The sequence below is a fragment of the Hippocampus comes genome, unplaced genomic scaffold, assembly GCF_001891065.2.
Source record: "Hippocampus comes isolate QL1 unplaced genomic scaffold, H_comes_QL1_v1.1 scaffold36, whole genome shotgun sequence".
Lineage (NCBI taxonomy): Eukaryota > Metazoa > Chordata > Actinopteri > Syngnathiformes > Syngnathidae > Hippocampus > Hippocampus comes.
In genome coordinates, this window is record NW_017805695.1 from 3,864,318 (window position 1) to 3,891,467 (window position 27,150).

Sequence of the window (27,150 nt, forward strand, 5' to 3'; positions counted from 1 at the left end):
AGTAATTGTGTTGATAAAAAGTCACTGTCCAGAGCAGTGAGGATTTCTTTTCAGTGGCAATTTACGCAAGTCTGTCTTGAACAGAAATACATGAAAGCCGGTCTGATCGAGAAAGTTTTTTAAAACGATAGATTTTTCTGTAAATGGTCCCTCTCAGTTCTGAAGATGGTCTGTGAAAACAAAGGACATTCTTCTGCAGCAAAAGCGTCAATAATTGCACACTTGGCCTTCTTCCAATTCCGTAACTACGAGTAATTGTGTTGATAAAAAGTCACTGTCCAGAGCAGTGAGGATTTCTTTTCAGTGGCAATTTACGCAAGCCTGTCTTGAACAGAAATACATGAAAGCCGGTCTGATCGAGGAAGTTTTTTAAAACGATAGATTTTTCTGTAAATGGTCCCTCTCAGTTCTGAAGATGGTCTGTGAAAACAAAGGACATTCTTCTGCAGCAAAGTGCTCATTTTTACTGCACCACGGTTGAATCCAGCAGTCCCATATGCCAAAGTCTTTCTTGTAATAATTGTCAAAGAAGTGTAATCAAAATATATTTTTATCCACAAACACAATCAGTTCGTGCACACTTCGTTGAAAAATGTCATTGCCAAGTTTGCCAACTTCAGGGAAGTTTTTTAAAACGATAGATTTGCCTGTAAATGGTCCCTCTCAGTTCTGAAGACGGTCTGTGAAAACAAAGGACATTCTTCTGCAGCAAAGTGCTCATTTTTACCGCACCACGGTTGAATCCAGCAGTCCCATATGCAAAAGTCTTTCTTGTAATTATTGTCAATGAAGTGTAATCAAAATATATTTTCATCCACAATCAGTTCATGCACACTTCATTGAAAAATGTCATTGCCAAGTTTGCCAACTTCAGGCCTGGCATGTATATCACCGTTTTTTCAGCCATTTTTGCAGCTCCTTGTGAATGGGAAACTGTTTTGACAACATATATATGTGAAAACTTGGGAAAAAAATGCAATACAAAAAAGCCGTTTCCTGCAAAGCGAGGCTTCTGACCGCTGCACGGATGATGTCATCCGCCCCTGAGAGTGTATTTGCTCGTGGATATGTGGTTTGTCCGATTGCGCCACTGTTGCTGTTCCTTCCAGCATAAGAGGGGCTTCTTGTTCTCTGTCAGCAAGTCATTCCGAACTGATTCAGAGGCATTCTCTCCATTTATGGAGACACACTAAAGTAGTTACACAACAATGTTTAGTTGAAGCAGTGCTGGGTGTGTGGCTCATGAAGAAAAACAGCTGATCTATTGAACACGAACATTGTTTCCAATCATCTGCACATCCATCACTCAAACTACTAGAGAGACTGTGAAATTGGTGAGGGACCATTGTCTCGATAATAGCAGAATAATGCCCACTGTCATGTGTCATTGCCCGGGATGATGCCACTGAAAGGAGGGCTTTGTTGAAAACAATCTTTGTCAGAGAGGATTGAATTGAGGCCATCTGTGACTTCTTTCCTTCGTGTGGAGAAACTAAATGCTACACATGTCATAGCTGATCCCTAGCAAGCTGTGAGCAATGAGCTACTGATGGCATTTTACTCTGTTTGTACTGCGCTGTGCCAATGTTGTGCCTGCGAGCCTCCCAGCTCCACAAACTGAAGCAAACACCCTGCTTTATTGATAGCATTTGGCTGATCTTTTGTGCGCCTGCGAGTGTGTGTATGTTGTGTTGTGTTTTTCCAGGCCTCCCCTGACAACGCAAACAAACACTGCAACCGCGGCCGTGAGTCGTTTCTGACGTTTTAGCCGATAGAAGCCCTTCAAATATCGACAACATCCAATGATGCCTTTTCCGTGGCCTTGACCTGTCAATGATTCTTATGATTCTTATACAGTCAAACCCATCTCGCCAGTTGTATAAAAACCTTATTACATATCGGGAAACTGAACTGGTCACCGTCATTTCTGAGTATTTCGTCACATCGCTTTATTCCGAGATAAGAGTCTGAGACAAGGAAGTGTGCAATCCATGCTGCTGTACGATTAAAATGAAACCGACTTTTGTCTTCTTGGTCATAAGACTTTTGATATTTTCATGTTTAAAAGAAAAAAAAAGAACCGAGCAAGTACCGTATGTGTGTTAAGTGTCATATTCATCACATGTTGCTGCTGTAGCTTGTGACTAAAATGTGAATGTCAAGCCCTCATCCGCAATCGCAGTATGACACACGCCGACACAGACACGCACTATAAGTCGGGCCTCACCTCGCCTCCTTTTACTGTGTGAAAACAAACAGGATGAAGTAAATGTGAGTAATGTGTCTGCAGTCAAATCAAACATTAAGCCCTAAACCAAGCGTGAATGAGTGAGCTCTTGATGGGCTCTACACACTCTTGATATGGGACCATACTCTCATGCATCATCCGAGATGATAGGTCAGCGGTGCAAAAAAAAAAAGAAAGAAAGAAAATGGACAAATAAACCAATCAGAAAATTGAAATGTCTACTTAAAAAAATGTGTTTTGCAAATGAGTTTATTATTCTCAGTCAGACCTCATGGGTATTACAAGTGACTGCAATAAAATGACCTCGCCCCACGTCAGCTGCGGCAGGCTTTAATCAACCCACCGTCACCTAGAATAGAGCGTCCCTGTGATCGAAGATTATACTCATCTTATTAGGTCATAAAACTAACAATTAAAAGCATAATTTATTTTTGCTAATGGAAAGAGTAGGTGTTGCTACAAATCTCGGATGATTTTTCAATCAACGGGTAATTTAAACGTTGCGAAGGTTAAAGTAGAATATGCAATGTTTAGAGTGTCATGTGAATTGAAAAGTTGACTGGCTGTAAATACAGCAGACTGAAAACCAAACGGCAGTCCATCTGTGCTTTATTTAATCTGGGAATTTCTTTGCATCAGACACAAATAATTGGTTCAGCTTTTTAACTTTACATTTGATTAATTCTGAGTTTGCAAAGACCACTTAGCCAGCAGGGGAATTCAGTTTAAGATTCCTCATCCCTTTTCAAAAGGGTGAAATGTTGGAAAGCTGAAAAAAAGTTACATATTATCGATTCAGTCTTGTTTCTGTTTGACAAGTGGTCAAATAAATCATACTGAGATATAATATGTAGCTAAATGTGGTAACCAATTAAACCATTTAAAAACAATGAAAATGGTTGGATATTCTCTTTTGTAAATGCAGACTTTTGTTTCTGATCTTTTATCCTGGCGTCATGGCGGTCGACTGGTTAGCATGTCAGCCTCACAGTGCAGAGGTGCAGTGTTCGATTCCGGCTCCAACCTTTCTGTATGGAGTTTGTATGTTCTCCGCGTGCTTGCTTGGTTTTTTTCCGGGTACATTGGTTTCCCCCCCACATTCCAAAAATATACATGGCAGGGTAATGGAACACTCCAAATTGTCACTAGGTGGTGATTGTGAGCGCGGATGGTTGTTTGTTTGTGTGTGCCCTCCCATTGGCTGGCAACCAGTTCAGGGGTTACACCCACGACTGCCCAAAGACAGCTGAGGTAGGCTCCGGGATGCCCACGACCCTCTTGAGAATAAGCAGATTTGAAAATTAATGGATGGATGGATGGATGGATCTTTTATCGGGTTTCATTCAATATGTGTACCACATGTATTTTCCAAGCGATAAGGTGCAACGGATTATAAGGTGCACCTTCAATGAATGGCCTATTATTTTAAAACTGTTTTTATATATAGGGCACACCGCATTATAAGGCGCATAGAATGGAAGCTACAATAGAGGTTGCGGTTGCGTTATGCATCCACGAGATGAAGCTACGCTAGAGGGAATACAATTCACGACGGCTTTATTTATACAGAGCAGTCGTTCTTAACCTTTTTAGAGGTACCGAACCCAACCAGTTAATACGCACATTCATATATTTTTTACAAATTCAAGATATTTAAAAAAAAAAAAAAAAACGCATTTATTAAAAACAGAAAAAAGTTAATCACATTTCAAGGGATCAGTATACTTTTTCTTTAAATTAAACGACGTACTATCACAAAGGTCACACGTTGACTACGAAGCGAACTAAATTTCCCACAGCACTGATTGGACATGCAATGTCATGTGATCATTGGCAGCCAGTGATGGCCAAGCAGGCGTGTCATAACTCAGTAACATGTTGAGTAGCGTGTGTCTTACCCTCCGCGGCAGAGGCTCCGTCGAACCCCTGAGACCGACTCACCGAACCCCTGGGGTTCGATCAAACCCAGTTTAAGAACCGCTGATATATAGCTTCAGTTGTAACAAAGCACTTTACAAAACAATAAAATATGTCCAAGAAATCAGAATATTGAACAATATGTAGCTCCCTCAGCATGTAGCATGAAGCGCGACACGAAGTCCATAAAAATACAGGATTTATTCCTTGGCAACCTGTGAAAACGGGTCGCAAACACAGACATGAAACATATAAATACAAATGGCATTGCGAAACAAATGAAAGACATAACTTATGAAGACAATTGATTCAACATAAAGGCACACAAACCTCCTGAGCTCACATCCACAAGGGGTGAAATATTATGAGAAGTTTTGCTTGTCTCCTTCTTCCTTCATTTAGTCAGGAGTTAACTATGCTTTTGGTATTATCTTCGTTTCATAATGGCTGCGCAGAGCTCACAAAGTAGTTGTCTGTTTGAGTGTGTGTTGGCGAATGCACATGTCAATTAGTGTCGAGCAGAACCCTTTTACGTTACAATTGGTTCCCCCTAATAATCACCACAAGATGGCACAGGAACACTAACAACTCAATGGGGAATATCAAGAGACTGTAACACCATATATAAGGCGCATCGGATTATCAGGCACTCTGTCAGCCTTTGAGAAAATTGAATGCTTTTAGTGTGCCTTATAGTGCAACGACTTGACTACACTATTACTTGAACTTCAGCGAAAAGGGCAATGTCTGTCACTTCTTTTAGCTGTGTGTGTCTTACTTGACTCACCTTTTCTGTGCAGGTACACAACTGCTAGTTATCAGCTTGGACAATTAATTAGTGTAATTAGTCTTTGTATGGGCAATAAGGGTCTGATAGGACTGATGGCCTCCAGCCCACACGCCCTCTCAGACCGTTTACGCGCTGTGATAAATTTGTGAACTCACTAATAAGACACGTTCATCACTTTAGCCAGAGCACACCATTCAACTGTTTGCTGTCGCATTAAGGCTTGTTATCTCTCTTCCAACCAATGGAGGGTGCGGTACAGAAAAGGGGAACGAGCCTATACGTGCACACACAGGTGCTCAAAATTGCCCTTTAATGGCCATTGTCAAGAGATTCATAATCAGCTTTTACAACTGCCGGTTGTCATAAAAAATGACAAAGTTTTGTCGCTAATGGGTCATTGACTATCCGACAATATCCGAAGTTTATTGTTTGAAGGAAGTGAGAAGGAAAACTTAATCTTCAATCTCTTTCAACACCAGCGTGACCTGCGCCTTGTTGGTCAATAAAGCTGTAAATAGCGTCGGGCACTGATAGGAGGATTGTTCACTGTTAAGACAGCCATCCCTCCCTCAGGAAGCAGAAGGCATTCAGGCCACCCTGAATTCAAGCATCTCCACATCTCCTTTGAAGATTTTGCTCTTTTCCATCCTCCCTTAGCCTCCTGTCGGATCCGTCTTTATCCCCGGTCTTTTACCTCCTTCTGTCTGTTTTACCTTTTCTTCGTGCTCTCTTTCATCCCTGATCGCTTCTTTGGCCTTTTGATTAGCATGCCAAAAATCATGCATTTCCCCTGTGGTTTAAGTGCTATTAATGCTAATTGGAGGTAGGGGACCTCTTTAAGTTTCACTCCGCAGGTCTGTTTGCTCACCTGGTGGGGGGCCCTGTGCATGTGATAGTTTGTGTGCGTGTGTGTGTGTGTTAACCCTCTTTATGCCCCTGCTTTAACCCCATACACTAAAGCCTACACCCTGGCATTTCACTAGCTCAAGATAAAGCAACGTGATGCCGCACATACCGTACGGTACGCGCAGTATTACAGTGTGTGTTGGTTTCGTTGGAAATATAATGGAAAACTAATCGGCCACATAATGAATGCTGGTCAGAGTATGCAACATTTCTGGTCAAGTTCCTCTGAACTGATGACCTCATAAAAAATATAGGTATTATAGCCTGCTTATTCAAATTGTTTGCAAATACATACCCATAAAGAAAAATCAACAAGTTCAGATTGTGTGTTGTTTGCTACACTTTTGTCTTCAGTGTTGATGACATTTGGATATTTTGGTCAGAGCATTCAAAAAAAAAATTCCATCCGTCTCACATACCTAAACCAATCTTTTATTTTACACCGTGATGCTACATACATTATTATCAAGTCAAGTCAAGTCAAATTTAGCAGCCCAGCACATCCAAAAAGGTGTTGCTGTCTTATTTATTCTAAGATCCCTTTCTTTTTTAATGTATAAAAAGAACCATCTTATTCTGATAATAAGGTATGTTAGTGCATAAAAAGAGAACTAGCTTGTTCTGTTTCACTCTGTTTATGTTAAAATGTTCAGAGAGCTAGCTTGTTCTGAAGGCAATTTGGAGTTTGTTTTTTTTTTACATTTTGGACTAAGTAAAGCTGAGTTGGTTTCAAAATAAAATCCAATGAAACTGCAATCTATTGTGCTCATGTGGTGTTACCTTTTAATTAGCGTAAATGTATTTACAGAAACGCCATTGTTACTGTCTCATAATGTATCGAAATCACCTTCATCGTATGGAATTGTATCATTACAAAAGCGAAACAATCACTTTGTATCGAATCATTTGGCCTGATGTCGATATTTACGCCACAAAAAAAATGTCGTGTTATCCCCCCTAATTTACATTGTTTGGTGGTAATCTGACATCCGATTATTGCACTTAAAAAAGTAACTACGAATATACAATAATCACAAGTGCCCTTGGTTGTCTGTTGTTGCTATTTGTTTATTTATTTTCATTTAACATATTTATATGTTTATGTCTTGTGGAATTTTAACGTAAATTTTAGCATTACATGTTTGCACTGTGGTTGAGAGAGGAAAGTAATTTCATCTGTGCTGTATGTTCCACATAGAGCATATTTGACAATAAAAGCTGACTTGACTGACTTGACTTGAAGTATTGCCTTAACTACATTTTATATTGTTGTTGTACTTGTTTGCAGTTGGATTGAAGTATGTTGCCTTGTAGAGAGCTGTTTGTGTAACTAATGAAAAGTCGGTGCAATTCCAGATGTTGTATGTGCTGTGTTGTCCACCACTGGTTAATGGCATCGTGATTTCAGATTATTTTCAATCAATAGCTTTGCATTCCATTACATCTGCCAGATCTTTAGAAAAGTACCATTGCTCCAGTGTTTTGCTTTTTTTTTTAAATATGAAAAAACCCCGCTTGCAAAGAACCGTCACTCTGTGTTCTGCTACAGTTAGCACATGTGCTATTGAAGGAGCAAATTGGATTGGTATGAGGGTATGCAAGCCTTCCCTTCCACCCTGATGAGCACCGGCAAACAAATTGGATTGGCGGTGTGTAAATCTGAAGCCGTTTGATGAGCCGAATGGGCAAATTGAATTCTCAACAATGTAAATCTTTATCAGCTTGCCCGGCGCGACGCCTGCTTCTGCTTAAATCAAGTGATCATTTCCTGCTGTTCCAAGACATGTGCAATCTCTATTGGCCATTTGCCGACGCACCTAATCTGTTTTTGATGACTGTGTACGGATGTAGTCATATATATCGGCAACTGCGTCTTCCCCGGCTCACTCCGCCTAAATTGCTCTCATTCTCGCTGTTATTCTACCCCTCCCTCGCTCTCATTTCTCTCTCCACCAAACACACTCTCACAACCTGTGCAGTTGGCACCGAATCATTACTTTGATTAAGCCGTTCGTATGTGTTGATTCAAGAGATTACTCAGATGAGTAGTCATGCTAATGGACCTCCTGTTGTTTTCTTGAAAATACTTTGATCAGTTTGTGCCATAAAGCAGAGGCTGTAATTGTTTTCCATCCTGTTCAACACTTTGATTCATATCTCGCATGGATCTCATCATTTGAGATGGCACTTGAGATTTGTATGCACTCATGCCAGGGTTTAAAGACCTCCGTCGCCACGACAGATTTCCGTCGTTTCAAAAAATGAAGAAGGGAGACAAAAAAAAAACCACAAGCGTGTGTGCGTTGATAGTCACGGTGTTCCATAGATTTTGTCAAAAATATCATATGCGCAGAGTTACATGCACTGTTGTTGCAGCTCGTCACACTCAAGCTGACACCTGGAATATGTACTTTTATTTTGTCGTTTCTGCGAGAAGTGTTTATGACGTGTGTTCCAATCACACTGTACATGATTATTGGCAGGCAGGATGGGACTGCGGCTGCGGGTTTGACAAGAAACAAATGACTTCTTAGCCAACTTAAAACCCTCCCCACCTTGACACGAAGTCACTGTACCACGAACAAATCAAGTCAACGTTGGCGAGACATCGCTAACCCTGACATCCCCTACATTTATACGAGCGGACAAAAGTTACGACGATGTTTGATCGTCGCTTAACATTCCGTTCTGACACGCTCGTACTCCGCATCATAGCCAAATTAAGTTGCTGTATCGCATGTGTAGGATGTGTAGGAACATTTCGGAAATGATCTGTTAAAAGATGGCGACTACATTTGTTGTCACTTCAAATGCATATGTAGTAACGCCGCTCACAGCTTTATCTCTATTGCCATCTGTCTTAAGGACTGCCCACAAATCACATACTCCAGGGTGATGACATATGTGGCAAAAATCACCATATATCAAATTAATTATGTTTTTTGTTGGGTTTTTTTTTTTTTATTCTGATTGCTGTAATAGTTGGCAGTGGTGAACCAGTATTTACTGAAGTCAAAATGCGATGATATCTGTCATTATGGAGTAATGGGAGACATTTAAGTCACATATACTGTATATTAACAAAAATCAATGCCATATGTAGCCTAGACATAATTCGAATTTCTTCTTTGTTAAATAATGCTGAGAATATAATTGTGCAATGTGTTGCAGAAGAATCAAACATGAAGCAATTTAAAATATGAACAAGAGCGGTTGTTCACAAACACTCTATTTTTAAATATTTTTGATTTTGTATTTGAAACTCTCCCCGTTTGGACAGGATATATATACGGTACTTATCATGTACAATATTACAAAGAATCAGTGTGCGCCCCTCTGCACTACAAAATTTGGGTTATTTAAGCGCAGTCATTTTAAGCATAAAAAGTTTTCAGTCAATTTAAATGTTTTTGCTTTAACCTTTGACTAATGCTAATATGGATCGTCCTTACCTGTCTGGTTCTTTAGGTATTACCCCACAGGTGATTGCTCCATTTTTTTTCGTGGTCTCGCACACGGTCGAAATGGAAGCAACTGTTGCCAAAGATGAATCTAATCAAGCAAAAGTGTCTTAATTATCAGAGGAGTGGCCAAAAAATGGGTGCATAAAATGTTTAATACCTATAAGACAAACCTATAAGTCAAAATAAACGCTTCCATTTGCTATTTAACGTCTGAAATGTCAAAACAAGTTTTGGTTGTAGTCTAGCAAGGCTCCGATAATTTCAATGAAAGAACGATGTTCAAACACAATTTAACTTGTAAGTCTGTGGCCAGTTTTTTTTTGTTTTGTTTTTTTTGTTAATCAAGAGGCATACATTGAACGTGTGATTTAGATTTGCACCTATGTACATTAGACATATTGCACCACTGAATCAAAAACTGATCAGATAGATAAACGGGTGAATGGTTGTATCTATCTATCTACTTGTCTATCTGTCTCTCTGGCTCTGTCTGTCGTGGGTAAAAAAAGTGCCATGTCGTGCAATCCTTCTCAAGGGAAATAACAGCCACACATCTGGAAGTCCAATTGAGAAATTTGCAATTTAGCAGCAAGGGAAGCAAAGCATTTAATTTTTTTTATTTTTTTTATTTTACGTCATGTTTTTTTGTTGTTGTTGAGTTTGTATGAGACATTCTACTAAAATGAATAAAAACCAAACTAAAATGGCGCATTTTTGAAAAAATAAAAAGTAATATGCTCTAAAAATGGATGAACTGAATTTGAAAAGCAAACGTCAAAACCGAAACTAAATCTAACTGATTGATTGATATCAACCATTATGTCCGACTTGTTTCCCGTCAGTTACCCGTACAGCGAAGACAGCAGTCAGGGGAAGCAGTACATGAACACCAGATGCCCCGCCTGGTGCGACCGAATCCTTATGTCTTCATCTGCCAGAGATCTTGTCTCCAAGGTGAGCTTCATCCTGATTATCACCAAGCTTCATAAATGCCACCCAAGTTCATTTAGGATACTTATACACTTCTTCCTTAAGGTATTTACACCTCGGTGAAAGCACCGCAAACTTGATTGCGCATCCAAACACACATGGAAGCTGATCAACCAACAGGGTGCAACCTGGATAGTGTCTGACAATCACACTAACTTGCTGCGCTGTTCGTTTTGCGCATTGTCGGATGAGGATATTGATACATTTAGCACTTGGCAATGTGATTTGTTAAAGCAGGAACACATTGCATTTTGTGTCTTTAAATAGCACCGTCTGAAAGCGGTGGAGTGAAATCTCCCACCCTTGTAAACATTTTGGGAATGCTGAGAAAAATTAGCGCAAACATATCAACTAAGCCAGTTTAAGGGCCGAGTTGAAGACAGTCACAGGAAGGAGTCATGCCATGTCATCCATGACAAGACTCCAATCTGCTTCTGCATGTTTTATTTGTTTTATCTGGGACATTTCAGCAGTGCAATTATTCTTGTCCTCTCCCAAAGCGGTTTTCAGCTTGTGCTGTCCCAAGTTTTGAACGTATTATTGCACAGAGTGGGCACAGACATTAAATTGCCACTCACTCGGGATGAGTGAAATCATACAAATATGTCTTTTATGCGGTAGCTGGTTTCCCTAAAATTGTCTGAGCGACACATGTTTTTTCAGTGACTCAGCAATATGATTGTTTTCCTCTTTCCATAACACTTCCAATTACATCACTTCCAACTATCCAAAGCACAAAAACTCCATTTTAACACTCATCCACTGCCAATGGGAAATATTTGTCTTTTAAGAATCCAGACATTCAATCCCGGGTACATATTTAAGTATCTTAATGAAATACAGCGGTCTCCACCACTTTTGCATCTGCAGCCTACAGTGTGTGCAATCTTTTGAGTGATCAGGCCGTTCAGCACCCGCAAATCGGGATCTTGAGTACATCGGGCCCACATACTTCCTAGGGACCGGATCTTGTTCATCAAGCCACAGTTTGTGGCCTTCCTCAAGTCTTCAAACAGCATTCTCCTCTCACAGCCTGTGTAGCAGTCTGCTCTGGCAAACGAATGTGTTTACTGGATCGCTTGGAAAAGCCACCATGCAGCCCAATGCTTTCCACACATGATCATTTCAATGAAAAAAAAAAAGCGTGCATGACCAAAAAAAAAAAAACTAAACATCTTAGATCCTTGTGGTTGGATTCTGAGCACATATTTCGGTGTGGAGAGGCAAACATTGCAGCATTCAGCTGTGAAAAGAGATGCAGCAGTATATTGTACCCCCAACAGTCCTCAGCAGGGAGCCGCTCAGGAAGTTTGACTTTCTTTTGTTCACCACAAATGAGAAATTCCTTCCTGAACTTTCTTCTTCACTGACCGCAGCAACAACAGTAAAACAATAACTGTAGAAGGGTAAGTTGGAGAAAAACAGTGTCGATGAAGAAAAAAAAAACCACTCATATGTGCATCTCGACGGCTGTTTACGGTGTTTCCGTGGAGTAAAAGCTAATTGCTAGTAATACGGAGGACAGTTAGTGTGTCCACAGATTGGCTGATGATTCACTGAGCACACGCTGCCCGGCTCTGAACGTTACAGATTGTTGAGACATGGGCCTGTAAACAGGCCAGCGCGTGGCGTCATCTATCATGGCACGGTCGGTTAACTCGCCATCATGTTATTTTCTGCTTGCCGAGCCCTAACACGCCAAAGGTTGCCTGCTGGCTACGCGGCACAGCACCAGCTCCAGGAGCACCGGTAATGAATGTTTAGCCGAGCGAGCGCTCCTCCTCCGCCGGAGGGCCCCGGGTAATTTGTTTATCTGTCTAAAGATTACGCAGCCTGAAAATCCACAATTTTATGCCGCCTTTGTAAATGATCAAGTGTGCCTTTGATGAATGTATGCGCGGTCTCGGGGAGGCAGCGGCTCGCGGCCATCGAGCAGACATATAGAGAGGTGCCAGTGCGTGACCCGCTAGAAAAAGGTAGCGTGAGGTGGCGCCGCTGTGCGTGCTGACCCCGCTCCGTCGCAGGATTGGGCTGAAGTTAATTTGGATTTCGCTTTATGGTTCATTCTCGAGCTCCCTGTCTCTTTCTTCTGAACCGCCAGTGCACCTCACCATGTCCCAATGTGTGTGTGTGTGTGTTGGAGGGAGGGGGGGGGGCTATTTAAAAACTCTTTAGTTCAACCAGACAAGTGTGATTTATTCTCCAGTCTGCAGATACGCGTCTGCACGGGTAACAGCTTCTTTGTGTGCACAAAGGGAAATTGAAACACGATTCCCTCAGATAGGCTCGAGATTACCGCGGCAGTGCATCGGGTTTCAGAAGCAAAACACACACTTTATAAATGACTGCTGTGTTTCATTTCTCTTCACTGCGCTGGGCATAAGTTGTAAAGCAGATCTGAAAAGGTGTTTTCGGCTCAGTGGATGCGGCGATGAGAGAGGTTGTTTTGTCGGTGATGGCCGAAACTATACTTTTGCGGTTTGTTGTGGGTTTTTTCAAATCAAAGTCTCTCAGGCTGGGCGATATGACTGAAAAGTATATCGCCATACAAGTACTTCATGTTTGTCGATAGGCATAGATGTTGATTTTTACCTTGTAAATAAGGACTTGGAGAAAAACGTTGAATTCAGGTAATTTTATTTGAAAATTTTAATCAGAGGTCAGCGCAACTACGAAAAAGTCAAATAAACTGGTCAATATAAGGACGAAATAAGCATCTTTTTAAGCATAATGTGCTCCGTTGGGCTGGGCTCAAAAATGTTTCACCATATAGGTAATTCATATCGGTCGGTATTGATTAATTTAAACTGAGAAAAACAATGAACTGTTTTTGGGTATGTTGTAATGTAGCGTAATATGCACAGTTGCTCCTCCTTCAGTGCAGTGTTAATGTGTATTTGTATTGGGGCGTAACAAAAATGGGTTCGAACTGAAAACATTTTTTTGATTTAAAAGATGCGAGTGTATCAAATCGAACGGAATCAAATTGTTCCACTTTGAAATGTATCAAGATGCCTAGCAAGAACTTCATTTAATGTGTGCCAAGCGGCAACCAAAAAAAAAGTCACTGCATCCTTCCGCTTTGAACTGAGCTGTACTATATCGAATCGACTCGTAATCTCACTGAGTGGAACTGAATCAAATCGTTCCACTTTCAGATCGAACAGTCCTGGGGTAATTTCGCACCTAACGTATCGATAACTGTATCGAAGCATCGTTTGTTGAGAGATGCACATTCCTACTTATTTGCGTTAGATGCTACCCCAAAGCAGGATCGTTGGTAGTTACATTTACCTTTATTCAACATTCATACTAGTGTGCTGAATTTATAATCTCTCACAGTGCAAGCATTAGCGTTGACCGATCAGTTGAGGACAACTTTATCTTTTTAGTGGACTCGTTATCGCCATAGGCCATTCATATTTCATTTACCTGATTGTGACTTCAGTGCGATGCCGAGGGTCGGACATGGCTAACTGTGGCACTATAGCACGTCAAAGACAGGGAACTCTTTTACTTGCACATCACGTGTCCATCTGGTGGTGTTTAATCGTATTAGGATGCACAATATACTGTAATCTTATTCCAAGAGTTGTACTCTGTCGGTTTAGCTGCTTCCTCTTCATTGTTTTACCTTCTTCTTCGCGTTTGGAGACGGCTGTACGCTGCCTGCAACATGCACAATGCCGGTGCTTGCCTTCTGATTTTTTTCTATCAAAGGAATTTCCTATTGATATAGTGTCGATTGCGATACATATTGATATTATTATGCCCCAAGCCTAAAAATTCGCAAAACACATTCTACAAATGGGGAATTTGCTGAACCTCCGCAGCGAATATGAAATGCCGGTTTGATACTTTTTTCTTTTAGACTTTCTGTATTAGTCAAGGGATTCATTTCAGTTGTGTTTCATGACATCCGTAATGTTCATCCGAAAACGTAGCCTACAAACCAGACCAAGGCCCATGCGCCAAATGAATGCAACCCTATGTACAAAGTATTTGCTGATTATTCATGTAAGCACATGTGATTGTGGCAATTGCTGTACTCATCTTGTTTTTTTTTTTGTTTGTTTGTTTGTTTGCAGCCAGAAAATGAGGAGAAGTCTCTACTCTATGATAATATCGGAGCCAATGTCTGCATGGGGGACCACAAGGTAACACAAGGGGGCTCTGCGTGGCTTGATGTGTATGAGTTGGATGCTGCGTGACAGATCGTAGCCAGGTTGAGGGTGAAAGTCAACGATGTAAAACTGACAAAGACGAATACAGGCTTGTGTAATCATTTGTACTTGATGTCCCAATTTTTATCTAGTTCAGGGATGGTCAACTTGAATACTGGAGGGTGCCACATTTTTTCATCAGCGCAACTGTGGGGCCCACATAGACCCACACACCCAACCAAGAGTGCCATCATTTAAGTTTTCTCATTTAGTATGAATGTATTGTCTGTATTCGTTTCATATAATGCAGTGTTATTGTACTTTTTTCATCTTCGACAAAGATACTACTTTTGTAAAAACTGTGTGTGAACCGTGTAATTTGACACTGCTACAATACTTATACCAGCGGTTCTTAACCTTGTTAGAGGTACCGAACCCAACCAGTTCATATGCAGATTCACCGAACCCTGAGTGAAAACTAAAAATATGATTCAAGAAGTATTCCTTCAGTTTTGCCAGTGCGAGATTGGAGTTGCTCAACTTGGCATGACAAATCATGCAGATAGGACGCCGAGTCCCATCACGTTCCATGATGCATGTGAATCCATCTTGTACATATTCGTCCGACCACTTTCTTTTTTTGCTCGACATAGCATGTGTTAAAACATTTAAAAATCATAATAATAATCACACGACCTACTATCACAACAGTCACATGCTGTCAACTGAGCGAACTAAAATTTCCACAGCACTGTTTGGACAAGCAATGTAATGTGATCATCTGCAGCCAGTGATGTCATAACCTCCATGGCAGAATCTCCGTCGAACCCCTGAGACTGGTTCACCGAACCCCTGGGGTTCGATCAAACCCAAGTTAAGGACTCACCGACTTAGACAATGGTTTTGTTTTTGTTTGTATTGCTTGGTAGGTAGGGAGGTCGGTGCGTTATTATTGCCATGAGGGAAAATAAGTTGACACTGCAGCGGTATTCATGAGAATACACTACTGTTATATTAATAATATACGGAATGTACAATCAACAAGAAAGTGAGGAAAGAGTACAAACAAGTGCAAATGTATTGCCGTTGGAAAGGTCTTCTAAACGTCCACCAGTCACGAGCGCGATAAATGAAAAACATTTGGAAATCCTCACAAATAACTTTAGAACCTCGTTTCTGTAATCTCAGTGAACAACTGATGCACTTAAGATAGCGTTGAAAGGAGATCACAGCAAATCATGGTCTTAGCTGCCCATTTTTGCGTGGCGGTGCACATGATGACGCTTGTGTTTTCCAGTGTTTCCTTTCAGAACTCATGGCTTGAGGTGACGTAGACGCTTTCACCATGTCTTATTTCAAGTATCCTCAATAGTCATTTTCAGATACGTGACATGCTAACAAACATATTGCCGAGGAGCGGCACAGAAGACGAGAGGGCCCCTGGTGTCAAACAGTGCAGCTTCAGTGTGCGCCGCGTCAGACAGCAGCTCCGGCTCTGAATGAGAGGCGCCTTAAGTCAGGTCTTTCATGGTTACTGGCTGTGACATAGGCGCCGACGTGTGTGTGAGAGGTGACCCGAGCCCGTGGGCGCATACTGCGGCGGGCCCTCACCTCCCAGCCGCACACTGGTGCTAAAATCACAGCTGGCTATGTTTAAAAAAATGTCCCATATTGTTAGCGCGAGGGCTCCAAAACACACGGCCCTGCTATGTGAGTTTAACCTCTGTGTCACACAGAGGCTACGAGAGCTTCCACTTGTCAAGCGGGGCATAAATAATAAAGTCTTCAGGAACTGCTTTTTTCTGGTGCCATCTGAATATTCCTTTTTGACATAGTTTCCTCTTCTAACTGCCATTTGTTTCTCCCTCCTACCAGCCTGTCTTCCTGTCCTTCCGAATAACAGCGGGGGCAGGTAAACGTAATGCAAATAAGCACAAGTGTTGTGTGGTGCAGTGATGTCGTGGTAAATATTCTTTTTTTTTTCTTCCTTACAATTACTCATCATTGTTTGATTTGATTTCTGAATCTCTCTGCACATATGGTTCACGAATCAAAGTTGAAGAGTCTTGTTTCAATATGTACTGTGGACAAATGTCTTAGGACACGTGCTGTTGGAATTGTGAGTGATGAAAATTTGGGAGTCTGGATTTTCAGATAATCATTTGGATTGAGTCACTAAATGCCGGAGCATTTTCTCTCTAATCAAGATGGCATACGGTTTGCTGCCAAAGAGCATTTTGTTTCACATCGGACTGAAAAGTTTATCCTTAGATTATGTACACTGTGCACTGTCATGGCAATGAGCCAGTGAGTCCATCGCAGCTGACTTTAGACGAGAAGTGGTGTACTTCCTTGGACTGGTCGCCAGGCACTCACAAGGCACATATAGACCAAGAACATCCCAATCACATCTCAGTAAACATTCGGTCTTCGCTGAACGTACTACCTACTGGTTTAAGTCCTGAATTAAGGAAATGCTAATTGGAATATACGTAAACCCAGTTGGGCTCTGAGGTCTGCAAACTCAGATTTTCTTAGTGGAGTCAAGAGTTTCAAAGCAAACATGGTGAAGCAGCATTTTTCTGTTGTGCTGCATGTAGATGGAATAAGTTGCCAGCACAAGTGAAGACAGCCCCAAGTAATAAGGCTTGTTAGCATTACTGAACCCAACCAGTTAAGATAAGATAACCTTTATTTGTCCCACATTGGGGAAATTTGCAGTTCATATGCACATTCACCGAACCCTTCATTATCCATCCATTTTCTTAACCGCTTTATCCTCACAAGGGCTGTGGGGGGTGCTGGAGCCTATCCCAGCCGTCTTCGGGCAGTAGGCGGGGGACACCCTGAACCGGTTGCCAGCCAATTTTAGGGCACACAGAGACGAACAACTATCCGCGCTCACACTCACACCTAGGGACAATTTAGAGTGTTCAATCAGCCTGCCATGCATCTTTTTGGAATGTGGGAGGAAACCGGAGCACCCGGAGAAAACCCAGGCAGGCACGGGGCGAACATGCAAACTCCACACAGGGAAGCCGGAGCTGGAATTGAACCTGGCACCTCTGCACTGTGAGGTTCCGCGCTAACCACTGGACCACCAGGCCACCCTACCGTTCATTAGTAAAAAAAAATGTATGATTTTTTTTTTTACAAATTCAAGACATAAAAAAAACATATTTATTAAAAAATAGAAAGTAAACACAATTAGTATAAAAAAAAGTATACATTTTTTAATTGTGCACAAAATTAACCAGCCAGTGATGGCCAAGTGTGCGTGTCCTAACTAATTTAATCAGAATCAGAATCATCTTTATTGGCCAAGTATGTAAAACACACATTGAATTTGTCTCCGGTAGTACAGGCTACACTAGTATCATCAATAACAATGTTGACCTGTTGAGTCGGGTGTGTCTTAACCTCCATGGCAGAGGCTCTGTCGAACCCCGGAGACTGATTCACTGAACCCCAAGGGTTCAATCGAACCCAGGTTAAGAACCACTGAATTAAGGCTTTAAAATCCAAGTTAAAATATATGCTTTTTTTCCACATTCGTTTGATTAAGATCTTTTAAGCATTTTTAAAATCAATTTCACAACTACACTCGATTAATCATTTCGGAAAGATATTTTTATTGTTTTCCTTTGCTTTTAAATGTCTTTAAACTTTTTTAAAAATTGGTTTAAATGTCAATGTATGTTCTTGAAGTAATTTTAAGCGACTTTTGATCTCTCTCTCTCTCTCTGTGCATTTCCTTCAAAATTCGTCAGCTGTTCTGTTTGTAAATTATTTCCGATGTGTGAAGCACATTGAGTTGCCTTGTGTATGAAATGTGCTGGATAAATTAATTTGTCTTGCCTTACCACACAGTCACTCTCAAAACAGTTGGGTTAAATCCAACCCAGTTTTGGTCAAAATTGGACCAATCGACTTCTTAGGTCAATTTGACCCAATTTTCCACAAAACAACCCACCATGAAAAATTTGAAGTTGGGTCAAATTAATCCAGGATGCGGGTTTGCCCAATTTTGACACAAATTGTTTTTTTTTGACCCAACTGTTTATCAAGTGTGCTGTGTTGTTGCAATACATTTTATAGTTTGATGAGGGGGAGGGGGGACAATTTCTCATTTCGATTTATGTTGAGCCAAAACTTTTTCCACTCCTTGCAATGTCCTGGTGACCAGTCTAGGAATAACGAGTTACTTGCCCGATTGATGGGCTCCAGCTCCCACTCGCCCTAACGAGTTCAAGGGTTATAGAAAATGGATGGACGGACTACGATGGTTCCAATTTTGCCAATTTCAGAGTATGTGTGACGTAAGAGAACACTCATAAGCGAGAAGAAAGCCTCAATGTCTGTTCTTATTCATCCCAAGGTGTTTGATGGGGTTGAAGTTAGGGTTCTGCCATTCTTCCACCCCAGACTCATTCAACTTTACCTTTGTGCTCTTGGCCAAAGCCCCTCTAGAACAGAACAGAACAGAAACCTTAATTTTGAAAGCAAAGACTTGATTGCTCACAATGTTCTTGATAACGTGAAGACTCATTGATGACTTCATCAAGAGGCGTGTTCTAAACCTTTTGTCCGAGTATAAATGCTCACACATCACGTTTGCTAATTGCTTAAAATGCTGCAGCCATTTTAAGACATTTACTCACAAACTTGAGCTTCAGTGTGAATTGAAAATGTCGCCTTTATATTTCTACTTTGTGAGTGTTGTGCTTAAAAACAAAATTCTGTTTTTCACCCCACAGGAAATTGTTGCCAAAGGGGGGAGAATATATTCTGTGAAGCGCCTCTGTGAGAACACAAGAAGAGGCACACACACACACACACACACACACACACGCACCCACACCCACACACGTTTGAACACAGCCACATGCAAACACATCCACGCACATACACTTTGCACAGCCGTACACTAAAGAAGAAGAAGCTATCCAAACTTTTCCAGCAGTGCTGAGCAGCCATCCTCACAGCTCATTCAGTTGAAAGCACGTCGTTTTCCCTCTCCATAAAACACTTGTTGAAAATGTGGACCGGCACCCGAGGGTGTGAGGGCCCCGCTCCAGACAAGACACACATCGCTGACCTCACCGTTGCCACGCAACCTCACCAACCCACCCCCACCCCAAGCGCCCCTCAGAAAAAGAAATAGAAGAGGATGGACGGATGGGACCGGCCTAATTGTTGCCAGAACTCTAATCGAAAAAAATCGGTCGTGCTACACATAATTGCCTTTTTTTTTTTCCTTTGTCCACACAGTATGTAAGAAGTTTTTAAGAAAAAAAAAGTGCAATGCAAAAGACATATATCTATTTGAATAAGTTAATTTGTACGTTGGACAGTATAACATTAGGCGTGTTGCTGGTTTTAGTGATCTTCGTTTCTTCGTTTGAAATAACTTTTCAGTTTATTTCAGCCGTCAATATATAAATATAACGTGTGTGTGTGTGTGTGTGTGTGTGTGTGTGTGTGTGTGTGTGTGTGTGTGTGTGTGTGTGTGTGTGTGTTTCTGCCCGCTGCCATACCTGACCACATCATTTGAGTCTTGTTTTATATACTGTACTTTTTAAAAGAGAGCTAATTTATAATTCTTGTGTTTGGGAGATCCTTGCAGCCACGGTGACCTTTGAGTAATGACGAGAAAGTGTCCAGCCACAGTGATTTATTCCTCTCCAAGAATGTTTTAAAGCAGTGCCATAGACCTTTGCAAAGTGTATAAGATTTCATATATAGCACTCTCACGTTATTGCATTATCATTCTTACTCTAATTTATTTCTCCTTAATAATAATATGATTCTGAATGTAATATTTTAGGTATAGCCGTGGATGTCCTTCTGTCAATTTTGTTACTGCTGTTATGGTGCCAAGTACACAGAAATGAAGTGTGAAAATGATCAGGATATGTTTCCAAAAAAAAAAAAGAGGAGAGTAACTCTAAATGCAAGAAAAGACCACGTAAAAGAATTTGCTTTTATTTGCATTCCATGTAGCCTGCAACAGTCTGTTGTGCAGAAAAAGGAAAAAAGCATTTCTACGTGACTGGGAAAGGCTGTTTTGTTTTTATGCTTTGGATTTATTACACTACACATGTTAAGTCTTTAGATTGATCCTCTGTGATTTTTGTTTTCATTTAAATCACTGCAAGTGGAAAATAATTTCGTGCCTGCTGCATAATTTGCGTTTTCTTTCTGTGTGATTTGAACTGTTAGGCAAACAAGTAGGGACGGAGACAAAAAAAAGCAAATTCCTGCTCGTTTTTTGTTCCTGCTGCTCATTGTGAGTTTACTGTAGGGATATAAGCCGCAATTTAACTTCACTCCATTTTACAGTATCAAAGCAAATAGAGATTTTATTCCAGCCCCTGTGGAGCGCCTCGTGGCCTGCAGGTGATGCAGTTGTCAAGCAATAAACAACATTAGAGCTCACCCAACGCCTCCTTGTCCTTTTTTCACGATTCAATGTTGTTGTTTCCACCATTCAATTGATCATAAATTCGATCCATTTTTTTATTCTATAGACTTTGTTGCAGACGTCATTAAAATAATGAAACAACAAATGTTTTGCTTCATAGTTACGAGTATTTGAAGTGGTATTTATGCCAAATATAGTATAACAGTAGTCAATCGTATAATATTGACAAATAACACTTCATGCCAATAAATGTGATACCCATGTTTTGCGACAAAATGTTAACCTTTATTTTTATTTATCTAGGCCTATATATAATCAAAGTGGATGAAACGACGGTAAATTTAAATTTATCAAGCTCCCCATTGTGACAAAAATAATCCCCCCAAAATTTAGCCCCGCTATGCTTTCTTCGATTTTTTGTTTAGAAGCATAACGTGTAAAAACCTCATACTTGAGAATTTAATTCTCATTTAATATCGGCATTTTGTATTTTTCATAAAATTCTGTCCGTGGTTTAAAAAAAAAAACACCCTCAAGCTCAGAACTTGTTGCGTTTAGTTGAACCCCCCCCCCACCCCACCCCACCCCACCCCATGTTATAAAATGGAAGCTGGGTCCTGAAGCATGCGATCTTGCGAATTGAATTTACACCTGGAGTTGAAATGAAAATGTCACGAGTAAACTAAACAATACAACACAATAAAATTATAGAAGTCACTCATAAAATATAATCTCTAATTACACGAATTCAGTTTACATGAAGACAAAAAAACAAAACAAATGCTTGTTAAATAATTTATTCATAATACAAAGTGTTTTTTTTCCCTTTCTCTATAACCTCCCTGGATGCTGCAATAATTATAATACTCTTTGAAAGCAACAACAAAAAAAGACACTCCCGTTTTCAATCGCGATGTATGTCTGATGACTTAAACACAGAAATGTGTCAATTACATGTTTTTTTTTCACGGCCTATTTACAGTGTGCGACTTAAAAAGAAGTGAAACCAAAGCAGTGGCTCTGTTTGCGAGGAAATAAGCGCGTCAGGGCTGCGTGGAGGACATAAGTCTTTTTACCCCCCTCCCCACCGCTTCAAACAACATAAATTATTTTGTAAAAAATATATACAATACAATCTCATATATACTTTGTCGTCTTCGGGCTGCGACGTGCAGCCCCTTAACAATCCGTTTTCGTTCTCTTTGAGCCTTTTAGGACAGTGGATACCCTGCTTAATTTGAGCTTTGAAAGCGTCCGAGCCCGTTCACACCTGACGTGTGAAATGTTGCTGTTGAATCCGCATCATAAAAAAAAAAGAAGAATCTCGAGAATGACTCGCAAGTCCAAATAATACCTATCCATCCAGCCATTTTCTCTGTGGTGCTTGTCCGCGGGGTCAGGAGTGCGCTGGAGCCTATTGCAGTTGGGGTACATCCTGGACTGATCGCCAGTCAATAACAGGGAACATAAAAACAAACAACAGTTCACTCTCATTCACACAATTTCAAATCTTCCGTTAATCGTTTCCAAATCATATGCGGATAAAATTAATATTACTCATGTGGCTCCAAACAATCACGTAGGTTCGCTTGTGGTTCATGTACCAATCCAGATTGTGTGTACTTTTTTTTTTTGTATGGAACTCCTGTTGTCCCATGCGTGTCCTTCGGTGTCTTCTCTCTACAACGTCAGGTGTAAATGGGCTCCGAAAGAGTCTCTTCTGGACCACCCCCACGTTGGTCGTGTGGTGGTGTTGGGTGAGGGGGGGGGGGATTCGGGGGTCATCACAAGGTGTCCGAGCTGTTACTACAGGGGCTGATGAGGGCCAAATTGCCACCCGCGCCGCCGCTTTTGTGCTTCTTCAACAGTCTCGTGATCTTCTCGTCGTCCGAGTTGGGATCGAGCGGCTTGTTGTACTCATCGTCGTCGTCGTTGTCCGAGCTCTCCTTCATTTTCTCCGTCTCCGAGTCATGCTTTTTCTTGGCAGAGGCCATCTCGGCCGCGTGCCTCTTCCTCCACTTGGTCCTCCTGTTCTGGAACCACACCTGGAAATGGACACAAGGTGGCTACAATGCTCAACAGGTCCTCTCCAAAAACACACAAAAAACGTCAAATAAAACCTACATTTAAACCTCAGCCTCATTTAAACGGCACTAAATATGAATCTGATTTGTTCTGTTTAAGGCATCCTTACTTTGACTTGGCTTTCGGTCATTCCTAGCGAGTAGGCCAGGCGAGCTCTCTCCGGGCCTGCGAGGTACTTCGTCTGCTCGAAGGTTTTTTCCAGTGCAAAAATCTGCTGGCCAGAAAAAGTGGGCCTGGAGTGCTTCTTCTTGCCGTCCTTGTCCATCATTAAGCTCGACTGAGCTGGAGAGAGACAAAGATGCCTGCATGGTTCAGCTCCGTATTTTTTATATATTTTTTTTTATGCAAAGAACATATTCCTCAGTTATATTTGATTTAATTTTCTGTTTTATGACCTGAAAATGAATTATGATTAGATCTAATATGGCTTTTTAGTCAAGCCATTACAAAGTTGGCATAATAATAATTATTATTGTGACTGTTATATATTTTTTAAAAGTTAAAACACGATTTGGCGGGCATTTAATTTGTTTTCTTTGAATTTGATTTGAACTTTAAAATGTGCTTCCGTATTTATTATTCAGCTATGTATGGGAAGAAATAATAATACTGCAATAATAATAATAATAATTAAATATATAAATAAACATTGCATGCAATATGTAAGAAACGAAATAAGACTTGTGGGGCCAATGATGGCTTCACGCTCTGCTTGTTTCACAATTTCTAGAACAGACATAGACAGCAGCTTCTTTGTATCTCAATAAAGATGTGTGGGCTTGGTTTAAACCAATCGCTTTTGCTGCGCTCTCGAGCTGAATGCAGGAATATCGAACTACATGTGAAGCACTTTCTGGTCTTCTGGGAAACGTGTTTTATGTAAATCAAATGCACTTGCCGACTTTAACAGACTAAAATATCTCAGCGTGCGTAGGAACTCTAAGTGTTAAGCATGTGTCAAAAAGTCAAGGCCCGGGGGCCGGGGGGTTGGGGAGATGCAGATCCGGCCTGCCAGCTCGTTTTATGGGATTGGCCCACTCGAGCAAATGAAGTGTTTACTTCTTATTTATTGCAAAATGGAATTGCTCTTTTCACTCGTCACAAAATATGCACGGAAAATGCTGTCTTCACATTAACTCGTTTTAAGCATTTCTTTTTAATAAATCTCTTCAAAAATAGAATAATAATAAATGGATGATAAACAATAATACGTTTTGCCACTATTCACCACGAAGTCTTCGTTCAAAATAAAATATAAACGACAGTGTAATATCAATCACATTCAGGGGCACTCGTGAATATGTAATAGAATGATGAGGCGACACATTGAGGTGGTTTTTGCCATAACCTTCCTATGAGGGAAACATTGACCACAATAAGTTTGACACCTCTCAACGCTTCCAGAAAATGGCATCAAGCCTTCAGTTTCTCGGCAGTCCAATGAACATTTTTTTTCTCTTGGCATAAAGGGATAATTTGCAGGTTTTCTTTTTAATATTTGCTAGAGATGACTTGAAGCACTTTGCGAGTTGTTTTGTGAAAGTACTTAAAATGACATTTAAGACGACGCAGAGCTAAGAAGTGTTCGCATGCCTGCAGGTACTTACATGGGCAGGGCACGCGCGGGTCCCTCCACGGGGAGCCTTGCATGACGCCGGGCCAGAAGATGGGCGCCCTCCCGGGGAGCTCGGCCAGCGGCTTGGGGTAGCGGGACACGGCGGGGCCAAAGTACATCCCGGCGGCGGCGGCCGCGGCGGCGGTGCTGGCCAGCCCGTTGATGCCGTTGATCCTGGGGAAGCCCGCCGAGAGCAGCTGGCCGGCGGTGGAGATGGGTCTTCCGAGGATGTCGCTTATTCCGTGCGGGGTAGCCCCGGTGGCCAGCTGCGAGTTGAGGCTGGACAGCGACGGCGCCTTGAAGCCGGCCGCAGCCGCCGCAGCAGCCGCCGGGCTCTGCTGCAGCGCGTACGGAAACAGGGACGTCTTCATCTCTGTCATGTTGTGCAACGCCGCCAGCGGGGTGCTGCCCAGGACGAAAGCACTCTGCCGGTTAGCCTCCATCTGTCCCACAGCTAACATTTGTCAACATGAAATCAAAAGGAAGTCGCCAATGAAAGTTAACGGATTCTTCCGGCCGGGCGCGCTCCCCGACTGTCCCGGTGCGGGATCACGCCGACTTCTTTCCGGATGTCCTCGGTGAGTCTGCTGCAGGACGGCTTGCTTGGGCTCCGGGCCAAGTGACAGGAAGTCGGACGTTCTTGTGATGTTCTGACCGCTTTTGACGCACTCTTGGCTGTGTGCTGCCGGCGAACAAGGAGCCTCTGATAACAGCGCAGCCACCTGCACGCACACACCTCCCATTGGACGAGTCGTAGGACCACCGTGCGCTGATTGGACGAGACCCGAGAGCTTCTGTGCTCCGATTGGATGGAGCAGGAAGTGCGCTGCGCTGGCGGGCTGCTGTCTGGAAGCGCGATCGAAAAAAGGAACTTCACTGAACACGGACCTCAAGACTCCTCTCTTAAGAAGACTCAATGGATTTATTAGAGACGCTTCACAGCGGGCCGTCACATTAAAAAGTCGGCTCGTATATGTCATTATCATTTTAAACGAGAAATCGTCTTTATTATTGTTGCTTCTCAATCAAACAAAGCCATTGGGTACTTTCAGAACGATTGCACTATCCGTCATAGTTGCAAACTTTTTTTTTCCTCTGAAATTGCGTAATGCGAGAAATATGAAATATTTGTAAAAGTAAACTGCGAGAATTGGTGCCTTCATTTTTATATATATTTTTATATAAACGTGGCAAGGTTGGCAAAATCTCCAGTAACTTGAATGCAGCAGATGCTGCAACTCATCATGTTCGCTTGTTTCTTAATGGCGCATCTCTAGAAATATACATTTGAATGATATTACGATTACATAGAGTTAAAATATTAAAAGCCGTTACTCGAGGCAGCGTGACAGAAAATAGACACTTGTCACGATTTCCGACAAAACTGAATTTCATATTATTTTTCATAAACTGCTACATGTTTGATTGAATAGTTAACGAACTACCTGCTGACGTTAATATATGGTTTCACTATTTTACGACTGTATTTTTTAAAAAGAACAAAAGCTTTGCATTAAATATTCCTTTTTGATCACGACACGTGATAATCACATCTGGCGCTTTTTAAAAATTATCCCCACGTTTAAAAAAATACATGCACGCACACGCACACACACACACACACACACACACACACACACACACACACACACACACGCACGCACGCGCGCACGCACGCACGCGCTCGCACACACACGCGCGCACACGCACGCGCGCGCGCACACACACACACACACACACACACCAGTTATCTGAACATTAGAGTGTAAAGAAAAAAGTTTCAAACAAGTTAAATAATGCTTGTTTTGGAGACAAACAGCATTATTTCACAAGGAGGGGGACGTGGGGGAGGGCGTCGGGCTCCAGTCATCACTGTGAGTGCCGTAATATTTTATGGAGATGTAGGGTTGTAAGAGTGAAATATGAACATGTTGTCATTTGAAAGGCACCAAATGCACCTTGCTTCTCATTTTCTCACCGAGGAAAAGATTGTGATTTTTTAAAAGGTTTTCAACGCGAGGTGATTCACAATATGTCTTCAAAGTTGAAAGGCTACTTAGATATACATTGCGAAGGTTTTCACTTCAAATATCACCCTTGGATGGTTCTCATTTAGTCGTGTGCATTTTTTATAGTAAACTTTTAGGTGATCTCGATATAATCATCTTAATAAATGAATAAATAAATCCCAGGTTCCATCTCTATGGTACATTAAGCAGTCAGTGAGAGATCAATGACAAAAAAATTGGCCCTTTTTCATTTTCCAGTTCATCTGCAGCCAAACGCTGCACTGCCAACCCAGGCCGTCTCACACACACACACACACGCACACGCACACGCACACGCACACGCACACGCACACGCACAACTAAATGTCACTTTGAACTTAACAATAATTGACTTGCATTTTCATTACTTCATTTAGACACCACCCTGCAAAATGATAAAAATAGCCGTGGCGCTCACAAAAAAGAATATATACATGTGTGTGTGTGTGTGTGTGTGTGTGTGTGTGTGTGTGTGTGTGTGTGTGTGTGTGTATATATAT

The 27,150-nt window shown here is 41.5% G+C and overlaps 2 protein-coding genes across 4 annotated transcripts in view; one reads left to right on the plus strand and one right to left on the minus strand.

The window, feature by feature from the left end:
* The window catches only part of inpp5a (inositol polyphosphate-5-phosphatase A), a 182,477-nt gene extending 156,223 nt beyond the window's left edge, over positions 1-26,254 (plus strand). The window contains exons 13-17 of one of the 3 annotated variants that reach the window (XM_019882042.1): positions 10,168-10,279; positions 14,404-14,472; positions 16,354-16,390; positions 19,236-19,320; positions 26,204-26,254. In XM_019882042.1, coding sequence (XP_019737601.1) covers positions 10,168-10,279; positions 14,404-14,472; positions 16,354-16,390; positions 19,236-19,285 — 268 coding nt within the window. In that variant the 3' untranslated portion in view covers positions 19,286-19,320; positions 26,204-26,254. Of the gene's footprint in view, positions 1-10,167; positions 10,280-14,403; positions 14,473-16,353; positions 16,442-19,235; positions 20,917-26,203 lie in introns of those variants that run through there. The other 2 variants (XM_019882043.1, XM_019882040.1) reach the window with 2 other exon arrangements.
* Positions 22,538-25,385, minus strand: nkx6.2 (NK6 homeobox 2). The gene is made up of 3 exons (XM_019882044.1): positions 24,595-25,385; positions 23,097-23,269; positions 22,538-22,947 (listed from the first exon to the last, which is right to left on the minus strand). Exons 1-3 carry the CDS (start codon positions 25,061-25,063, stop codon positions 22,687-22,689), a joined length of 903 nt encoding a protein of 300 aa, XP_019737603.1. The 5' UTR covers positions 25,064-25,385; the 3' UTR covers positions 22,538-22,686.
* Positions 26,255-27,150: the final 896 nt, after the last annotated feature.

Coding starts and splice junctions, on each gene's coding strand:
- nkx6.2 (XM_019882044.1), bottom strand. CDS start 25,063: ATGTTAGCTGTGGGACAGATGGAGGCTAACCGGCAGAGTGCTTTCGTC. Junction 23,270..24,594: donor CCCGCGCGTGCCCTGCCCAT/GTAAGTACCTGC, acceptor GTCTCTCTCCAG/CTCAGTCGAGCTTAATGATG. Junction 22,948..23,096: donor TGACCGAAAGCCAAGTCAAA/GTAAGGATGCCT, acceptor GTCCATTTCCAG/GTGTGGTTCCAGAACAGGAG.